Source organism: Chrysochloris asiatica, unplaced genomic scaffold, assembly GCF_000296735.1.
Source record: "Chrysochloris asiatica unplaced genomic scaffold, ChrAsi1.0 scaffold00341, whole genome shotgun sequence".
Lineage (NCBI taxonomy): Eukaryota > Metazoa > Chordata > Mammalia > Afrosoricida > Chrysochloridae > Chrysochloris > Chrysochloris asiatica.
Window position 1 is genome coordinate 2,017,766 of NW_006408859.1, and position 21,640 is coordinate 2,039,405.

General features: G+C 42.1%; 1 protein-coding gene across 1 annotated transcript in view; it reads left to right on the top strand.

Annotated features, from left to right (window-relative positions):
- Positions 1–358: 358 nt before the first annotated feature.
- The window catches only part of REEP1 (receptor accessory protein 1), a 69,858-nt gene continuing 48,576 nt past the window's right edge, over positions 359–21,640 (top strand). Inside the window, exons 1-2 of the mRNA XM_006875866.1 lie at positions 359–430; positions 18,391–18,467. Of these exons, the coding sequence (XP_006875928.1) occupies positions 18,400–18,467 (68 nt within the window). The 5' untranslated portion in view covers positions 359–430; positions 18,391–18,399. The remainder of the gene's footprint in view (positions 431–18,390; positions 18,468–21,640) is intronic.

Below are 21,640 nucleotides of genomic sequence, written 5' to 3' on the forward strand. Positions count from 1 at the left end.
GTGAAAGGAACAGGAGAAGGAAGGAAGCCTAAGTTGTGGGTGGGCCTCTAGAGCACCCAAAGAGGGGAGCTGACCTTTAATTTCAAGAGTTTTGACTGCCTACTTCCCATTTTTAGCTTCCATGGCCCCAAACCACCCTTCTGTGAGGTTGAACCACAGACTGAAGGAAGGTGAGTGTGGAGTTAGAGGTTCCCAAGCACACTCAAGCCATGAGCAGGGTTTTCATATGAATAAATCAAACCCATAGCAGCATTTCTGTAGCTTGAAGAAATGCTCCTGGCATTGAGACAGGACATTTTCCATCAAATAGGATGTATGAAAATCACATTTCTTTTTCTCTCTCTCTCTTCCCTCCAGGCTTATCTTTGGCACACTTTACCCTGCGTATTATTCCTACAAGGCTGTGAAATCCAAGGACATTAAAGAATATGTAAGTGACACTGTTTTTTGGAGAGGGTGGTGATGCTGGATGCTGCTGGGGCAGTTGGGGGCTGGGGAGGCTGAGGTTAGGGTGAAGGCCTGACATGGGGGGAGAAAGTGGCTGCTTCCTTGTGTGTAGCGGGGCAAGAAATCCGTTCATTACTCTTCTCACACGCTCCCTACTGTGCCCCTGGAATCCTCTCCCTTCATAGACCTTCTCTTTACAATTAGAGTATTGGAGTGAGAAAAGCAGGACAGTACTGGAGACTTGGAAGGCCCCCAGCTCTGCCACAGGTCATCCTTTACCTCTTGAAGCCTCGGTTTCCTTGTCTGGAAAACACTTTGTAAACAGACCATAGAGCACTTTTCAATTTTCATCACTGGGAGACTGTCCGGCATTCAAAGGAGGAAGATAGGTCCTATTGGCTCGCGTATCTGGGTATAGGTCCTAGCTCTGCAACTCTAGGCCCCCGCCTCGTTCTAGTTCTAGGATCTGAATGCTCCATGATTTAAGCCCTGTTGCTTCTTAAACTTTTTGAGGGTAGAGGTTCTTTATCACAACATTATTGTTTCCCACAGCACCTAACAGAGGGCTGAACTTGAGGATGGGGATGGGGAAGTGTTCAAAGTGTTCATTGTACAGATAGTGGTTATGTGCTGTGGAGTCAGTTCCATCTCATAGAGGCCTTGTGTAGGATTTCCGAGGCTGTAAATCTTTCCAGGAGCAGAAAGCTTCATCATTCTCCCAAGGAGTGGCTGGTAGATTTGAACTGCTGACCTTGTGGTTTGCAGTCCAATGCATAACCCACATAGAGGACTTATTAATAACTGTTGGGTGATTTGGGCATCCCAGTCACATGCCTTCAGGTGGGATTGCTGTTATGGATTGAATTATGTTTCCCAAAATATGTGTTGTAACTTTTTTTTTTTTTCTTTTGTCTTAATAATATTTATTTTAGTTTTGGTGAAAATATACAGTGGAAAACATGCATCCATTCCTACACATACAGTTCAGTGATGTCAGTTACATTCTTTACTTTGTATCAACAGTCTCTTCACTTTGTATCAACAGTCTTGCTATTTTTATTCAAACTGATTCATCACTTTTATATTAGACTTACTGCTCCCCTAGTCTTCTCACCTATACTTTGGATTACTACTGTTTTACATATATGATCTTTTAAAAAGACACAGTTGTTGTAGTTAAGTGCCGTTGAGTCGATTCCAACCCATAGCGACCCTTGTATAGGGTTTCCAAGGAGCAGCTGGTGAGTTTGAACCACAGATCTTGCAGTTCAAACGACTTTGCAGTCTGACACATTAGCCCACAGTGCCACCCCAGGACTCCATTCCTTACTAATTGAGCTAAAGTGTTGTTTAGTCTAAAGATGACTTCAGGGGATAGTTTTAGTTAAACATTGATAGACTATCTCTGGGCACTACTTTTGTGGCTTCTTCCAGTCTCAGTGTAAGTCTGGAATCTTTAAGAATTCGAAGTTCCATTCCAAATTTTATTCTCTTTTGGTTAGGCTCCATCTGTTGTGACTGATCAAGATGTTCAGCAATGGTAGCTCTGTACCATGTAGCTCTTATGGTCTCAGGACAGATAAGGCAGTAGTTCATGGATACAATGAATCCTTTAATCCATTTCATTCTCTGATTGGTGAATCTCCTCCTCCTCCTTCTGTTGTTTCCAGTGAGTGTTGTTACTCTTGATCTCTCTGCCTGGTTATAATCCCATCTAGGACCAGGTTGTCTTTGTTATGTTAATGAATGAGCATTAGCATAAAATGTAATTTTGAATCAGTCTCTTTTGAGATATAAAAGAGACAATTGAATCAGAATCAACTCAAAGACAGTACATTTGGTTGTGAACCCTGTATTTGGTTGGTTTAGAGGAGACCAAACCAAACCAACTCACTCCAAGACTGTAGATCTTTACAGGAACAGTCAGCCTCACCTTGCTCCTGTGGAGTGGCTGGTTGGTTTGAACTGCTGACTTTGCAGTTCGCAGCTACTATTTAACCCACTATGCCAGCAGGGATCCTTGAGCAAAGGAGAGACGTCTCCAAGGAGCCAGGAAGCAGAAGCTGGAGAGACAAGGAGCTCCCTCCATAGTCGGCAGAAAGAGAAAGCCAGCACTCTGAATTCTGACTTCTAGCCTTCTACACTGTGAGAACATGAATTTCTATTTGTTGAAGCCACCCACATGTGGTATTTCAGTTATAGCAGCACTCGATAACTAAGACAAGAGCCACATGTCACCCGTGGTAGAGGTACAGAGATCAGGGTGCTCTTTCTCATGTAGGACAACAAACCAGGTCAAAGTGAAAAGGATATGGGGTTTTGGTATTAGAGACCAAAGGTCAAGTTTTGGTTCTGACATTTAACTTATATAAAGTCAGACAAGTACCTTGATTTCCAGGAGCCTCTGTTTTCTCTTCTACATGGTGAGTGGATAACAACCCAGGTTTTGGTGTTATATGGAACAAAAGATCACTGCTCTCCCTCTTTTACTCCCATGTTACTTAGCCAATTTGGCATAGGTAAAGAAAACATTCAAAGTGGGCTCAGCAAGGTATTTCCTTTTAAGATTTCCCAGGGGGTCTTTATGATGTAACCAGCCACCTTTATATCAGCTGCAAACAGAATTTACCCTCCACTCTCCCCATTACCCAGAACTACTTGTTTGGGCTTGCATTTTGCTGCTGCCAAGCAGGGGATCCAGACAGGGGTATTTTCTCCACTGGAGACTGGGCCCCTGGTATGTGTAAGAGAGGCTCAGAGTGCAAACTATAAATAACTGGTAAGTTGCAAGCCCAGAACCTCATGATTCCGAATTGAGCAGGCAGTCTCTTCCAGAGCTACCTCACCAACCCCTTCCAGCCCACGATGCAGGAAAGTGATGCCAGTTAAGATGGCCTTGCTGGGGTCGCCATGGTTCAAGGTCTGATCCTCTGCTTTGCAGGGGCAGAAACTCAGTTCTGTCAGCTCATCCAGGAGAGATCAAGACCTGCTCAATTGTTTTGCCATGACTAGCCTTGCAGGAGATTGGTTTATGACTAGAATGGCAATTCATTAATTTAGAGTGGAAAATATCACTGACAAGCAGAGCAGCTGTTTGTGTTGGCTGGCAAGCACACACTTTTCCCAATATGGAAAGCTTCTTGAGAGTTGAGATTAGAAGGATTCTTTATAAAAATGGAATCGGAAGAAAGTAGCTGAGTAGTATTAAGGAAGATCTTCCTCCTTTCTCTGCACTCACTCAGGTACACATACAAACACACTCCCTCTCGGACACATTCACACACACACATGCATACAACAGTCCTGTGTTTCCTCCTTGTAAGATAAATCTAGGGATTTCCTTCGACTGCTGCCTCTCCCTTACCACACAACCCAGTAGCACACTCAGGTGGTGACTAAGACCCTTCATGTCTGTCTTTTAGACACTCAAATCTCTCTTCCTGCTGTACTGACACTCTCTTACATGAGGTTCTCATCATTTCTTCCCTGGGTTGTTGCAATGCCCTCCTCTCATAGTTGTTGGGTTTTTTTTTATTGTCACTGTAACAAACTTAGCAACATAAAGCAACTCAAATTTGTTCTTACGGTTCTGTAAATGAGAAGTGCAGTGGGTCTCACTGGACTAAAATCAAGGTGTGGTTTCTTATGGAAGCACTGGGGAAGAATCTGTTTCCTTGCCTTTATCTCCAGCTTCTAGAGGCCGTCTGTATTCCTTGGCTTATAGTCCCTTCCTCCATCTCCGAAGCCAGCAATGTCGCATCTCTCTTCTCCTTCTTCTATAGTCAAAGGTTATCTGGTTTTAAGAATTCATGTGATTAGATAATCCAGGATAACCTCCCCATCTCAAGGTCCTCAACATTGTCACATGTGCAAGATCCCTTTAATATACTCACAGGTTCCAGGGATAAGGACATGGGCTTCCCTGGGGGCTATTAGTCTACCTACTGTACTGTCTCACTGGTTCCCTTGCCACCTCGGTTCTCCACATAGTAGTATTTGTGTGTGTGTGTGTGTGGATTGAGTAATAGTTTACATAGGGGAACATCAGTTTTACAGTCATCCTATCATATTCATTTCATTTCAATGATTACAATTCCCTGCATGCTTTATCATTCAACAGTATTTGCTTCTATTCCCTCTGTGGTTTTTTTTTTGGATGTGCACCAAAATACTCAGGAATATACAGTCATTCAAACAGCCAAAGGGCACACCCTGCAAGCCTGGCACTGGCTGCCTGCACACAGCTCCTTTCCTTCCAGGAGTCTAGAGTTCCCAGCCACTCCATCTCTCCACGTCATCATCTCTGCCTCCATCTCACGTCGCCACTTCTCTCGGTAGGGTTCCACGTTCTGCTCCTGCTTTTCTCCCTTGATGGTTCCAGGGTCTTCTGCTCCTAGACTGTAAGATCGACCACTCACCCCTACAAAACTTCCACCTTTACAGTTGTGACAATCACAATTAGTCATGGTAACAGTTACTCACTATTGAATCATAAGAGTCTTGTCCCCATCTCATTTCACCAGACCTGTCTAGACAGGATGAAAACCACTCAGTTGGGATTCTACCTTCCCCCACACACTCTGAATCTAAACTCCCTCTTTAAAATTTGTAAGCCAGTCACTTCATACCTTTACAGCCATCCACCCCTACCACCCCGCCCCATTTTAGGTAGCCAATGTCTAAGTTGCCCATCCCTATCAACCCTGTGTACAGAGGAGATGGGAATGATCCTTGCTATAAAGATTCTTTCCCTCTTGGTTGGTATTTTAAGCTACTACATCTATAAGTATAGGTCAAGTTCATCAGATTGTAGTAATTTACACTTGTTTTCTTTAAAAAAAAAATCCTCCCCCCCTCTTTTCCTTCCTCTAGTCAGGTTCTGAACATCTAGCCATTGAAACTAGGTCCAATGGGTACTACCTGCAAGTTGGGGTGCCCTTGTGCATATCTTCTCACTTCATATCAACTGGATGCTTCACTGTTAGCTCTAGCCCTCTGTGGCCATGTCCTTGTCCATGGGTTCAGGAGTCCCCAGGTCTCACCATACTTCAGGCCAACCAGCTCTCACCATCTTCCAGGTCAATGGGGGTCTATGTAACTTAGTTGGACTCAGCCCACCTCTTAATTGCTACTTTTCTTCCACTTCCTCTCACCAGTAGACCAACATGGTCGCCAGCAAACTTACATGCCTGCTCATGTATTCCCTTTGAGTTCAGTCTTGGGAGGGGGTTTGTCTTGAAGAAACTTGATTGCTTGTCTCAGTGGCTCCCCAGCGAACAACTTGCTTGTTCTTGTAGTAGCCAATCAGACTGTCATTTTCAGTTTGGGTTTTCCCTGCTGGTCTTTCTTTCAAGAAGTATCTTCTGTTCCTCTAACTGCTCAAAGTTGGTCTGCTTGCCTTTTCAAGTGGGAATTTCTCATCTCAGAAGGTTCTGGATGAGGATCAGGATTCCACTTAAGGTCTTATACAGTACAAAGGCTCTACAAGACGCCTCTTTCACTGGGCAAGTTCTAGCACCCTTTTTAGATATTTCAATTAGTTATAGGCTGAAGGCAGGCCTACAAGCATTGTACATAGTAGTCTTTTGAAAGATACTCAGAAATTGAGAGGATCAGAGAAAACCGAGTGGTAGGAACAGCCAAGCTCCTACACAGGATGGGTCTAGTTAGAAAGCCAATGCTGATGGCCCTGCCTTGGAGGTACCCTGCTGATAGCTGCCCATGCCTTTGGAACATTTCCTCAAGATCTAAAGTCCTGCATGGAGCATATGATTTTTCCAAGCCTGGACAACAGGCCTTGCCTCCAATAAAAACCCAAATTGGAAGAGTTTGGATGCTGGGTAGTAAAAAACAAAACAAAAACAAAAAACCCCAAGAAACTCTACATTTACTTCTTTGATTGACTAACACCCACATCTGCTTCTTTTGCCATATTTTAGATTAAAAAAAAAAAAAACTTTCAACAAGAATTTTCTACAGGCAAAAATTTCTCATTCATTTGCCAAATCCAGATTTCTCCAGTTGCCAAGTTTAGCTTTTGGTCCAGTATCTCTGGGTAAAGTCCGCTCCGCCCATGGATCTTCTTACCTTAAGACTGAACACTCTAGAAACTAACTTGTCAAGTGAACCATCACTAACATGTACTATGTATTATATTAAGGGAGAGAGAGAGATATAAAAATAAAATTAGTTAAAATATTTACATCTATCCATAACACAGAAAGGAAGAAAATATGGATAGAAGTTGCAGTCCTCACTTATGCAAATAGTCATGAGATCATAGGTAGTATTTATGTCTTCTGTTAAAAGATAATCTTTTAAAAAGAGTAAAATCATCACTCTTGTACAAGTATAAATTTTATACTTGCCAAAGATTTTACTTACTTAATGAGGGAACTTAAGGTGCTAACAAAATGTTCAAAGGAGACACCAAAGAACAGATATATATAGACAATCAGAAATATGAAAAATGAATTTGTTAATAGATAATAAACTGAATTTTTACAGAGTGAAGAAATAAATTGTAGCTCCACATAACAAAATTCATTTGAATCTTTATGGACAAAAAACATTTACATTGTCATCAGTTTCTTTAATTGATGAAATTGTACAATAGTACAAAGACTTTGGAAAACAAGCCCCTAATAAAATCAAGATAATCTGGAAGGGTGCACCACACACATCCATTCCACAGGACATCCGTTTATAAATCTTTCACAATTTTGATACTTTCCTCTTCTACCAGATAATTCATGGTCCCTTTTGACTTTACTTAGAGCTGTAGTAAGTGGGGTTCCCAATACAATGATGTGAACCAAACCGTCATTCTTGAGGAATGAGGCCTTGGTGATCATGCCTCTGTAAGGTTGTAGAATGGCCCACTGATTTTTACCTCTGAAAAAGACAGTACTAGAAGGTCTCCCAGAGATTCCCCAACTTCCACCCATTCCCCTTCCTGCTCCATTATGCAATAACATTTCTAATAATGATCAAGAAGCGTCACCCCCTCAAAGCTCAGATGCTCCCATTATTGGCTGTTCCCTAGTGGTCCTGGGCATTCCCAAATGGCCAGGTGACTACCTAGTCTCTGCTGGAAGCATTCATTCCTCTTTACTGGAATCATTAAACAGCAGGGCCCAGAGGTTTGGGGATAAAATGCAAAAATGTTATGAGTGGATGAAACCAGGGATTTTTAAACTTTAACTTGTGTATAAATCACCAGGGGAATCTCACTGTTCAGATTCTTGTTCAGTAGATCTGGGGTGGGGCCTAGATTCTGCATTTCTAACAATGCTCCTAAGTGATGCCAAAGCTGCTTTGGTCCAAGAACCACACTGAGTTGCAAGGAGCTCTGTGTTGTTAAGTGCCATCTAGTCTGTTCCAACCCACAGCAACCCTGTATAGGGTTTCTGAGGAGCAGCTAGCTGGTGAGCTTGAACCATTGACCTTGCAGTTCAAATGGCTTTGCAGTCTGGTGCATTAACCCACCGCACCACACCAGGAATCCGCAAGGAGCTATGCATTAGGCTTAATCATAAGAAACACCACCCTGATTTCTTTGGATTCTGGCAAAGGAACAACTCCTTATGTTGGTTACTGGTTCAGAGAAGGAACTGTCCTCACAAAGTGCTGACTTCCACCTGGTTCCCTACCTGAACCCTCCAAGGCCATTGTTATTGTTGTGTGTCGTTGAGTTGATTCTGGCTTATAACGACCCTTGTATAAGGTTTCCAAGGCTGTAAACCTTCACAAGAATAGAAAGTCTCATCTTTCTCCCACAGAGCAACTGGTGGATGTGAACCACTGACCATGCAGTTAACAGTCCAATGCATAACCCACTATGCCACCAGGGCCATTGTATAAAGCCCACTGCCTCAGGAAGACCACTGACTCCAAAAGCATCCACTTAGATATTAACTGAAAGTTTAGAGGTTCAAGTCCACCAGAGGTACCTTAGCCACTGAAAACCCTATGATGCTCTTTTCTACTCTGACACACATGGGAAAGCCAAAAATCAGAATCAGCTTGATGGCAGCCAGTGGTGTTTAGTCAGAAGCAGTGTTGTGTGGGATGTATCAAAAATACAAAGGTTCTCAGTCTACAGATTGTTTTATAGGTTTCAGATGCATGGCAGCAGGGAAAAGAAGTCCACATGCAAAGTAAATGAATATTCCAGAAAATGTCCTACGCAGCCCCCATGTGAGGAAACGGTCCCAATGTAATGAAACTCCTACCGAGAGGCTGACCAGTGACTTGAGAAATGGTACCAGCCTCGAGATGCTTGGTTGCTGCTGCTGCTGCTGATCATGTGGTCTCTGAGCAATGGTCCTGACCAGGTCAAGCTTGGTGAGAAGGACTCTGCATTGCTGAGCCCACATGCTGCCTCTTTCCCTTCCACAATATCCCTTCCACATAGCCACTTTGCACATGAACCCATTGAACACGCACTGTAGCTCCTGAGGCAAGAGACTGGCTGGCCTCCACAGGGCTAGTCATCTCATCCACTTAATTCCTGAGAGCAATCCTCGAACAGAGCATGGGAACACTGAATGTTTTAAAATTGGGAAAGGTGTGCCACAAGGTTGTGTTCTTTCACCATACTTATTCAACCTGTATGCTGAGCAAATAATACGAGAAGCTGGGTTCTATGAAGAAAAAACGTGGCATCAGGATTGGAAGAAGACTCATTAACAACCTGCGATATGCAGATGATACAACCTTGCTTGCTGAAAGTGAAGAGGACTTGAAACATTTACTGATGAAGATCAAAGAACACAGCCTTCAGTATGGGTTGCATCTCAATGTCAGAAAAACAAAAATCCTCACCACTGGACCAATAAACAACATTCTTATCAGCGGAGAAAAGATTGAAGTTGTCAAGGACTTCATTCTTCTTGGATCAACTATCAGCACTCGTGGAAGCAGCAGTCAAGAGAACAGATGACGTATTGCATTGGGCAAATCTGCTGCACAGGAACTTTTTTAAAGTGTTGAAGAGCAGAGATGTCAGCTTGAGGACTAAGGCGCGCCTGACCCAAGCCATGGTATTTTCAATAACCTCATATGGATGTGAAAGCTGGACAGTGAATAAGGAAGACCGTAGAAGAATTGATGCCCTTGAATTGTGGTGCTGAAGGAGAATACTAAAAGTGCCATGGACTGCCAATAGAACCAATAGATCTGTTTTGGAAGAAGTGCAGGCAGAGTGCTCCTTGGAGGCCAGGATGGCTAAGCTTCGTCTCTCCTACTTTGGACATATTGTCCGGAGAGAACAGTCGCTGGAGAAGGATGTCATGCTGGGTAAGATGGAGGGTCAGAGAAAAAGAGGAAGACCCCCCACGAGATGGATCAGCTAGGTGGCATCATTGATGGCGTCAAGTGTGGCAGCGGTGGGGTGGTGGGATTGGCCCAGGATCGGACATTGTTTCGTTCTGCTGTGCATGGAGCCGCTATGAGTTGGTTCCAACTCGATGGCACCTGACAACAACAACAACAACAACAACAATAATCCTGACATGGTACCTTTTGGTGAGCATTAGTGCAGGTGACAAATATCTGCAGTCTCTGTGCCCATTAGCATCATTTCCAAACCACATCAGCTCATCTCTCAGCCCTGTCCCTTCTCAGTATGCATTATCTAGCCAAGCCCATGCATGGGAAATCAGCATAAATACAGTATTAGCTTCCAGGTTAAGTGCACTGCTCCCAGTTCTGCCTGAAAGGGTAATTTGCTCTTATACAGTCTCAGGGCCACTTCTGACTGTACACAGGTATCTGAGCTCATGGCTGCAGATGGTACCAAGTCATCTGTAAACCAGGCTCAGATTCACTGCTTCTTAGTCATTAGGACTGAAGCAGGGCACAGGTGTGAGAGGCAGGGTGAAAGGCTGGGGAAATGTCAGTGTGACAGGTGTGGAGAGGTCCTGAAGGTGAGATGACGCTAACACAGTCCATAGGGAGGCCTCTCTTTCCCAGGCTACCAGGAGCTCTGAGGTCTAATGGACCCATCTCAGCTGGCCTCTATGGTTCATGGAAGGTCTCAGACCCTGCACCTCACCCTCAGTTCTGAAGCCCCTTGCTCTAGCCTAGGGTTTTAGCTCTGCCCTATCTTCATTCCTGGACTCTACTCCTCACCGGTCCAGAGGGACTCACTCCTCAGTCATGGTGTCAATTTTCCAGTGCAGAGTTATTCCTGAACATTACCTCTCACACCAGACATCATTCCTTCTCTGTAGTTTGGTAGCCCATCTGCTGAGTTTCTCTCATCTTGCAGGACAGTTTGGATTGTTGTTGTCAGCTCTGACTCATAGCAACTCTATGGACAACAGAATGCTACGCTGCCCGGTCCTGTACCATCTTCACAATTGTTGTTACATATGAGCCCGGTGCTGCTACCGCTTATCAGTCCATCTCATTAGGGGTCTTCCTCTTTTTCGCTGGCCCACCACTATTACCAAGCGTGATATCCTTATTCAGTGAACCGTCATTCCAGTGACTGATACCATGTCCAACGTATGAGAGATGAAGTCTGGTCATCTTGGCTTCTAAGGAGTTTTCTGGTTGTACTTCATTCAACACAGATTTGTTTGTTCTTCTGGCAACTGATAGTATTTTAAACATTCTTCTCCAATAGCAGAATTCAACTGCATCAGTTCTACTAAGGTTTTCCTTATCCATTATCCAACTTTCACATGCACATGAGGTGATTGAAAATACTTTAGCTTGGGTCATGCGAACGTTAGTCTTCAAGCAGGTATCTTTGCTCTTGAGCGTTTTAAAGAGATATTGTGCAGCAGATTTGCCTAATGCAATACTTTGTTTGACTTCTTGACTGCTGCTTCCATGAGTGTTGATAGTTGATCCAAACAAAATAAAGTCTTTGACAACTTCAGTCTTCATTTATCATCATGTTGTTTATTGGTCCAGTTGTGAGGATTTTTGTTTGGCTTATATTGAGTTATAATGTATACTGAAGTCTTCCATCTTCATCAATAAGTATTTTAAATCCTCTTCGCTTTCAGCAAGCAAAGCTGTGTATTGTGTGCATATTGCAGGTTGTAAATAAATCTTCCTCTAATCCTGATGCCACATTCTTCTTCACATAATACAACTTCTCGGATTATTTTCTCAGCATACAGATTGAATATAAGTATGGTGAAAGGATACAACCTTGACACACATTTTCCTGGTTTTAAATCATTCAGTGTCCCTTTGTTCTGTTCGAATAACTGCCTCTTGGTCTGTGTACAGGTTCCTCATGAGCACAATTAAATGTTATGGAATATCCATTCTTCACAATGTTATTGATAGTTAATCATAATCCACACAGTTGAAAACCTTTTCATAGTTGATAAAGTACAAGTAAACATCTTTCTGGTATTCTCTCTTTTCAGCCAAGATCCATCTGACATCAGCAGTGATAGCCCTGATTTCATGTCCTCTTATGGAACCAGTTGAATTTTTGGCAGGTCCCTGTCAGTGTACTATTGCAGCCATTTTTTAATGATCTTCAGCAAAATTTTACTTGTATGTGATATTAATGGTATTGTTTGATGATTTCTGCTTTCTGTTGGGTCATCTCTCTTTGGAATAGGCACAAACATGAATTTCTTCCAGTCAGTTGACAAGGTAAATACCTTCCAAATTTCTTGGCATGGATGAGTGAGCACATCCAGTACTTCTTTCGTTTGTTTAAGAATTTCAATTTGTATTCCGTCAATTCCTGGAGTCTTGTTTCTCATCAGTACCTTCAGTGCAGCTTGGACTTCTTCCTTCAGTACCATTGATTCTTGATCATATGCTACCTCTTGAAATGGTTGCACATGAACCATTTCTTTTTGCTACAGTGACTGTGTATACGTTCCATTTTATTTTGATGCTTTCTGCCTCATTCAGTATTTTTCCCATAGAATCCTTCAAATACTCCAAGTTGACCTTGAATTTTTATTTCAGTTCTTTCAGCTTGAGAAATGCTGAGTGTGTTCCTGTCTTTTGGTTTCCTAACTCCAAGTTTTTGCGCATTTCATTGTAATATTTGTCTTTGTCTTCTCAAACTGCCCTTTGAAATTTTCTGTTCAGCTCTTTTACCTGATTTCTTTCATTAATTTTAGCTTCCCTATGGGCAAGAGCAAGTTTCAGAGTGTCTTGTAATACTCATTTTGGTAATTTCTTTCTACCTTGCCGTTTTAATGACCTTTTGCTTTCTTCCTGTTCTTGATATCATCCCAACACTCCTCTGGCCTTGGGTCATTGTTGTTGTTATAAGTGCCGACAAGTCAGTTCCGACTCATAGCAACCCTATATAGGGTTTCCAAGGAGTGGCTGGGTGAGCTTGAACTGCCAACCATTCGATTCAAACTGACCTTGCAGTCCAGCTCATTAACCTGCAGCACCACACCAGGACTCCTTGGGTCTTTAGTGAGTGTCTGATAATCAATGTCTTCTCAAGACGGTCTTTAAATCCAGGTGGAATATATTCAAGGTCCAGTTGTGAGGATTTTTGTTTTCTTTACATGAGAGTTTGGATAGAATTCTTCTAATTTAGTAAGTTCTATTTCAGACCTTTGAAAAATTACCACCGTTTGATTTGGGAATAATGGGAAAACCATTATACCTCACAGAAATTTCAGATGAATGTGGTTTCCATCTTTGCTTCATTAGTATTCCATTTACCTTATAGGCTCTGGGAGTCATCTCAGACCCTTCTTAATGCATGAAACAATTTAAATGGAAGGCGTGCAAACTTTTTCAGACTGACATTCCAGTCCCCCACTCTTCTATGACTCCTTCATCACTGTGCACAGTCCCAACCTCCCTCCTGAGCTGTGCTTTTGCCTTTCCAGCTGCCTGCTAAATATTATTCTTGATAATACCTGGACCATCAAACCACCTCAGCCTCTTTTCCCTAAATTGGCTCTTTCTTTAGTTTCTTATTAGTGTGAGTGGCCTCATAATGACCTAGCTCAGTACACCTCCTATCATCTACCAAACCATTTCAGCCCAGCTTTCCATTTTGTAGGCACTCGTGGGGAGTACCCAGTGCCTTCCAGGCTAGCTTTTCTTCTCACAAAGTTACCTGGAGCTGTATTTCCCAAAGTAGATTCAGTCCCAACTTTTTTGGAACTATCTTTCCTTTCCCATTTACAATACCAACATTCTCACTCAGTCATTCAGAGCATTTATATTGAGTACCTACTATGTATCGGGAACTGTTTGGAGTGTTAGGGATGTAATGATGGGCAAGACTTGATCTCCACCCTGAGGAAGTGTTCTGTCTTTTTCACTGATCCCCCGCACTTTATCAAGCATGCTGCCCTTCTCCAGGGGACTGGTCCCTCTTAACAGCGTACCTAAAGTATGAGAGACTATCTCCCATCCTTGCTTCTAAGGAATGCTCTGGCTGTACTTCTGTTTTGTTTTGATACTTGCTTATATGCTTGTTTAGGAAGTATGGTAGCTCTGTAGAATAAGCACTGGACTGCAAACCACAAGGTCAGCAGTTCGAGCTCACTAGCAGCTCCAGGGAAAAAAGATGAGGCTTTCTGCTCCCACAAAGATTTATAGCTCAGAAACCTTATACAGCGTCTCTATGAGTCAGAACTGACTCTATGGCACTTAACAACAGAATGTGTCAGGAGCTGTTTGGAGTGGTGCCAGGGATATAATGATCAAAATGAAGAATTGCTCTCCATCCTGAGGGAGCTTTCAGGCTATGAAAAATAAAGGAATAATTGTTTAGTTGCTATTGGAGTTGGCTCTGATTTATAACAATCTTATATCTAACAGAACAAAATGTTGTCTGGCCCTGCATCTTCCTCACAATTGTGGTCATATTTGAATTCACTGTTAAACCCACTGTGTCACTCCATCTCCTTAAGGGTCTTCCTCTTTTTCTCTGACCTTCTACTTTACCATGCGTGATGTCCTTCTCCAGGAACTGATTCCTTTTGATGACATGTCCAAAGTCAAAACAATGTGATAAGTGTTATGATAGGGCAGTGTGGAAAGAAAAGGGTACTTTGTTATGTTTCATTAACGTAACAGAGAAACCCCATTCCTAAATGGGATTATACCCATAGGTTCAGGGTTTAGGATTTACAGCATGTATTTTGGTGGGCACGCAACTCAAAATATAACAACGATTAATTAAAGATTGGTGTCCTGGTGTGGTACTGTATGATCAACACTTGACTGTTGACTACAAGGTCAGCAGTTCAAACCCTCCAATTGCTCCTTGGAAACCCTATCTCTATACAGGATCACTCTGAGTCAGAACCGACTTGACGGCAGTCAGAAGGTTGGAGGTTTGAGTCCACCAAGAAGTGGTTCAGAAGAAAAATCTGACAATCTGCTTCCAAAAATTCAGCCATTGAAAACCCTGTGGAGCAGTCTACTGTAACATACGTGGGGTTGTCATGGGTCACAATTGACTTGGTGTCAACTCGTCACTGGTTAAACCAACCTTGTTCCCAAGGGGCAGTCTGCATTTTTTGAACAGAGTAGGCCTCTTAGGGAGCCAAGTAATCCATTGAGCCACAAACATAATGGAGATTCTTAAGAACCACCTTTAGATGCCAGAGATGGAGGCAGAGACGATGACTTGGAGAGATGGAGCAGCTGGGGACTTTAGACCCAGAGAGGGAGAGGGGCTGTGTGCTGACCAGGGGGCAGGCTTGTTAGGGTATACCCTATGGTTGCTTGATGATGCATGGAGGGGATTGTAACCATGGCAACGATAGGATGACTGTAAAACTAATGTTCTCCCATGTAAACTATCACATAATTCACAATAAAACATTAAAAAAAAAAAGGAACCACTTCATTTAAAAATATACAGTTTTGCTAGTTGACTTTATGTTCCCCCTTTGATTTAAATAATGTCACTCCATTTTCTTTCTGGTCTTCTTTGTTTCTGAGAAAGCTCTGCTATTAGCTACCATCTTTGCTGTTCAGTATAGACTTCATTCTGATCGTTTCTACTGCCTTGCCTTTGTTGATTACATTCCGTAACTGTTTTATTTTAGATACTGTGTTTCTCAGTTCTCAGATATCATTAGGTTCCTTTTTTTTTTTTTTTTTTAAGAGTTTTTTCTTTCTTCTGAAATTCCTATCTTTTTCCATATTAAATCCATCTTTTCTCTGTAGATTCTTTAACATACTCACACTTTCAAAATAACAACGAACCTACCCTTTTCTTTCTACGGTAAATGTCTTGGTAAATAGTGACAAACGAAACATTTAACTTGAATACAAAGATTTGGCTAATAGGTTGCTTCATTAAAGTGGTTCATTTGATTTTATGTCTATATGAGTGACTTACAAATGACTCAACTTATTTTGCACAATCACTGCAAGGTCAGTGGTTCAAACCCACCAGCCACTCCTCAGAAACTGTACACAGGGTCACCATGAGTTGGAACCAACTGGATGGTACTTAACAACATCATGAAGATAATTTAAATGTTCATTAAAAATAGTGATGTTTCTAATTCACGTACCATAGAATTTCTCCTTTCAAAGTATATAATTCAGTGGATTCTAGTATATTCTCAGAGTTGTACAACCATTGCCACAAATTTTAGAGCATTTTATCACCCTCCTTCCTCCCCCCAAAATAGTTTTGTACGCATTTATAGTTACTTCTCATTGCCCCCTTTCCCCAAGCCCTGGGAAGCCATAAATCTACTTTCTGTCTCTATGGATTGATCTATTCTAGACATTGTCTATAATGGGATTGTACAATATGTGATCTTCTGTGAATGGCTTCTTTCACTTAACATAGTATTTTCAGTGTTCATCCGTGTGGAAGCATGTATCAGTGCTTCATTCCTTTTTATGGCCAAATAAGATTCCATTTGGTTTATGCATTCATTAGTTGATGGGTATTTAGATTGTTTTTATTTTGGGAGCGATTATGAATAATGCCATATTCATGTACATGTTTTTATGTGAACAAATGTCCTTAATTCTCTCGGCTTTCTGGCTTCCTTCTTTCTGGAATTTTTCTTTCTCAATTTCCAGTCTTTGGTAATCTCATACTCCGTTTTGTAATTCTTTAAGCCAGTGTTGTTGTTAAGTGCTGTCGAGTCGATTCTGATCCATAGCGACCCTGTACAGGGTTTCCAAGGTTGTAAATCTTTACAGGAGCAGAAAGCCTCATCTTTCTCCCGTGAAACTGCTGGTAGTTTCAAACTGTTGACCTTGAGATTAGCAGCCCAATTTGTAACCATTACGCTACCAGAGCTCCTTAGGCCAATAAGACTGTGAATTTCTGTCTGAATTCTATCTGCCCCATGATGTGCAGACTGGGGAGTTCCCTCAGCCACACCAACCTGGATCTAACCCAGTGTGGTTGCCTTATTTCATGGATTGAGTCCCTTCCAATTTCTGCCTGCTTTGGATTGCTCTCTACTGCCTTCAGTTATTTTATTTTTTCCCCCACAAAGTATTTTGTACAGTGTTTATTATTATTACTGGTAGGAGAGTTTCTTAGTCCCTTAGAAACTACTCAGCCATTACTGGAAGTCAGAAGTTGCAGACTAGGGAATCTGGATTTTCCTGTGTAAGCTGGAAGATTTTTCATGGAAGAGTGATGTCATGAGTTTATGTCTTTGTGGATTAGTTTGGTAGTGAACTATAGGACACGTTGGTGAGGAAAAAGGAGATGAGGGAAGTTAGTAGATTCTTGCAGTAATTCAGGAGAGATGAAAAAACAGGCTTTAATTGGAGACAGTGGAAATAAATGAAAAGGATGAGCAGGTGGGAGAGATGAAAACAATGGTCCACATTTCAAGCTGGGCTCATGGAACCATAGTGTTTTAGTGCTGCTGACACAGAAATGGGGCACTGGCGGGTAAGCTCTAGACTGCTAACCTATGGGTCAGTGGTTCAAACCAACCAGCTGCTTCTTGGAAACCCAATACAGGGTCAGTATGAGTCAGAACTGACTCAATAGCACTTAACAATAACAACAACATAACAGAAATACCACACACAGATGGGTGGCTTTAAAGATAAAAAATTACTGTTCTCACAGTGCAGGAGGCTAGAATGTCGGGCAGGGCTGCAGGGGAAGGTGCTCTCTCTCTCCCTCTGGCTCACTCTTGGGCAGATCGCTGCCTCACCTTCTCCAGGCCCAGCATTCCTCAGTTCTTGGTAATGGCCACGTAACATCTACCTTCCCACATTTGTGTTTGTCTCTGCGTCACTGCTGCTCTTTAACTCTGAAGTGATTAGGTTTCTGACATGCCCCTCACTGATAGGGCCTTATTAACATATTGAAGAAATCTTATTGCTATACAGGATTACATCCACAGTATGAAGACAAAAAGTCACCAATGAGTCCATTTTGACTCATAGCGACTCTTTAGGGCAGACTAGAACTGCCTCATAGGGTTTATGAGGCTGGACTCTTCAAAGAAGCAGATTGCCACGTCTGTCTCCTACAGAACGTGGGTTCAAACCACATTAGCAGCCAAACACTTAACCACTTGTTATAATCCCAGCAAAGTTTTTGGTAGTACATTTCAGACCTCCTCACAGCAAAGGTTAAATGAGCAGTGAATATTACCAGAGAGTCCAGCCTAGTTAAAGGTTAGTCCTAAGAGTGTCTTTGCAGCAGCCTGGGATTTACTCATCTTGTGTTAGTCCTGGAAAAATGCCCTGACTGAATCTGCAGGTCATCCTGGGTGATCTGAAGTCTGTTGAAGGCAATCCCAGATCTAACTGCCCTGATCCAAGGGTCTGTTGGGAAACACTGAGTTTCCTTCCAGCATCAAGGTCTGGAGTGGAGCCAGACAGGAGTTGGGGAAGGACAGGAAAGAGGGGTTGCAGACTCAGATCTGGATATCAACTCTCTTGGGCCTGTTCTTGGAGATGGGCAAGATTAAATAGCCAGTGATCCTTGACCTTAATTACTAGCTTTGTTGCTTTCTCTTTCTAAAGGTCAAATGGATGATGTACTGGATTATATTTGCACTTTTCACTACAGCAGAGACATTCACAGACATCTTCCTTTGTTGGTAAGTACTCCAAGATTTGAAACATTCATGGGAGGATTTCACCTAGCCTCACAGGAGTAGTGGGAAATAGCTAAAACCAGCTTTAGATCTTACCTCAGACCAGAATCAGAGATGCAGAGTATTGTAAATGTATCAGTTTGTCAAAGTTATTCTTCCTGTACGTATTTATTGAACAACCTTGTATGCAGGTATTATTCTAGGCACTGGAGATTCAGTAATGGACAAACCAGAAGAATTATGAAGTGGCTGTTGATGAGTAATGAAAGGAAATTTGGAGGGAAGGTAGAGCCCTGTCCCCACTATTCTCCCACTGTAGTTTATAGGTGGGGTTACCCATCTGTTTTAGAGACATGTCTAACCTGGCTTTGCTTTTCCTGTAATTCCTAACACATACTTTCTTAGGGTTTCAATAGAATTTTCTGATTGAAAAGTTGAATAAATCAGTTAATATAAAAAGGTATCAATAAATAGCTAATGACTATTTTTGAGTAGAAAAGTAGGGCAGGAAAAAAAGTTTGAGGAAAAAAATGGAAAGACAATAAAATAATTACTAATAATAGTAGAATGCAGTCTTGAGAGTTTAGTTATGCTAATAAGACCTCCTCTAAACCAAAGTCCTGGGAAGGGCAGGAATGAGCAGGCTGTAACCACTTCTTCAATGTTTCTCTGAATGGTTATGCCAGCTGTCAGTCTGAGGACCAAACCCATTCCTTTGTTATTCCTTTATAATCAACTGATTTGGGATTTTCCTAGCCCCCAGATAGTTTCAAAGGAAACTCCATTAGCCAAGGTGAATAGGGGATAGTGTTACAACAGACCTGAAGAGGGAATAGTGAGCCAGTCCTGAGCTGCCTAGCAGGGAAGCACCCAAGTGGGCAGACCTGCAGGCCAACCCAAAAGATGTCTTCTATTCCAGCCTGCCATGGGAGATGCTTTGCTTGCCAGACAAGAGACAACCTGGTAGTGGAGCCAGAAGACTAGTGAAGCCAGAAGATTGGGAGACAGGAGGATTGTAAAAATTGTGCTAGTGAGGGTGGGCTATGCAGGAAAGAGCCCAAAGAACAGAGAAGGTCTAGGAGCAAGCTGGCCAGGGAATAAATGAGGCTTTCTTGAACAATCTAAAAGGACTGCTCAAAAACCAAAGTGAAAACTCACTCCTCATGCCCTTCATCCCCATAGCAGGGTCTCTCATACATTCTGCAAAGAGGTGCAACCTCTCTCTACATGTAAAATTCACACAGGAATTTCACTTCTGGGAGTTTATCCTAAAGACACCTTGGTGTGGTGTACATGCATGGCTTTTTAAAGTTGATGGAAAGTGGAATACAAAGAGAATGGATTTTTTTCCATGGACTTTTGGAAGTCCCTTGTATGTAAAGGAGCATACACAAGGAGGTCCAGTGTGGCTCTGCTGTTGCAGCTTTCCACCCCTGGGGACTTAGGTAGTTAGATGCTAGTACATCCATATGCAGTAACTGAGAAGAGTGACTAGGTGTAGATTTTAGTAGCATGTGCAGTCTGAAATGGATCGACTATACAGTCAATACACACTGATAATTACTGGTAATTCTAATGTGAAAGTTGGGAACAAAGAAGGATGGGTAGCTAGAAAATATGGCCTTGGTGATAGAAATGATGTCATAGATCATTCGATAGAATGTTGCAAGATCAATGATTTAATCATTGCAAATACCTTTTCTCAACAACATAAACAGTGACAATATATGTGGACCCCACCAGATGGTCTACACAGAAATCAAATCAATGGCATCTGTAGAAAATGTAGATGATGAAAAATGTCAATATCATCAGTCAGAACAAGGGACCTACTTCAGAAGAGACCATCAATTGCTCATATGAAAGTTCAATTTGAAGCTTAAGAAAATTCACAAGAGTCAAAGTATGACCATGAGCATAGCCCATCTGAATTTAGAAATGATCCCAAGACTAGATGAAATGCATTGAACACCAGTGACTAAAGACCAGAGGATCATACATGAAAATAGTAAAAGGTCATTAAAAATGAAAGAAAGAAAATACCAAAATAGATGTCAGAAGAGACTCTAAAGTTTACTCCTGAACGTAGAATAGCTAAAGCAAAAGGACGAAATGATGAAGTAAAAGAGCTGAACAGAAGATTTTCAAGAACATCTCAAGAAGGCAAAGTATTATAATGAAATGCACAAAGAACTGGAGTTTGAAAACCAAAAGGGAAGAATATACTTAGCATATAACAAGCTGAAAGAACTGAAGAAAAAGGTTAAGCCTTAAATTCTAATAATAAAAAGACAAAATACTGAATGATTCTGGAAGCATCAAAAGATGATGGAAGAGGTAAATAGTGATGTATGCACAACCTTGGAACAACAGGGCTCTGGGATACAGAGATTGAGACATGGTTGGAATGGGGAAAAGGGGGGAATGATGTTAAGATGCTTGGCTGTCTTTTGAATCTTGGTTTTCCTTGCATTATATTATAAAATAGACGCTGGAGGGGGAGAGAAAGGAATAGCCAGAAACATCACCATAAAAAGCTTGTAAGTCCGTCTTCTGCCTAAAACTGATTGGAATACCTAAAATGGGGCTACAGTGTACCCAGTGAAGGAGGCTTCCTGCGGAGCCTCTGTAATACATAAGACTATAGATGGAAGCCTGAACCACATCCAGATCTCCAGAGATGGGAAATTTCCACTTGAAAGGATGAGCAGACCAGCCTGGAGCAGCTAGAAGAACAGAAGATACTTCTTGAAAGAAAGACCTACAGGAAAAATACAAAACAACATAGGCAGACTGACTGTTACTATGAGAACAAGCAAATTGCTTGCCCAGGAAACATCAAGGCAAGTGGTCGGGTCCCCTCAGTGCAAACCCCCTTCCAAGACTTAGACTCAATGGGAATACACGCTCTAGTTGGTGACCACACTCATCACTGATAAGGGGAAGTGAGGGAAAAACAGCAGTGAAGCGGCAAGCTAAGCCCTACAATGTTCAATAGACATCTGTGTACCTTAGTGGAGACCTGGTTGGCTAGCAGTGTGGCAAGACCTGGGGACTCTTGGGCCCAGAGTCAGTGACATAGCCACAAAGGCCTAGAGTAGACAGTGAAATGTCCAGCTGATAAGAAGAGAGGGCATATGCACAATAACACCCATACTTGCAGATAATACCCACTT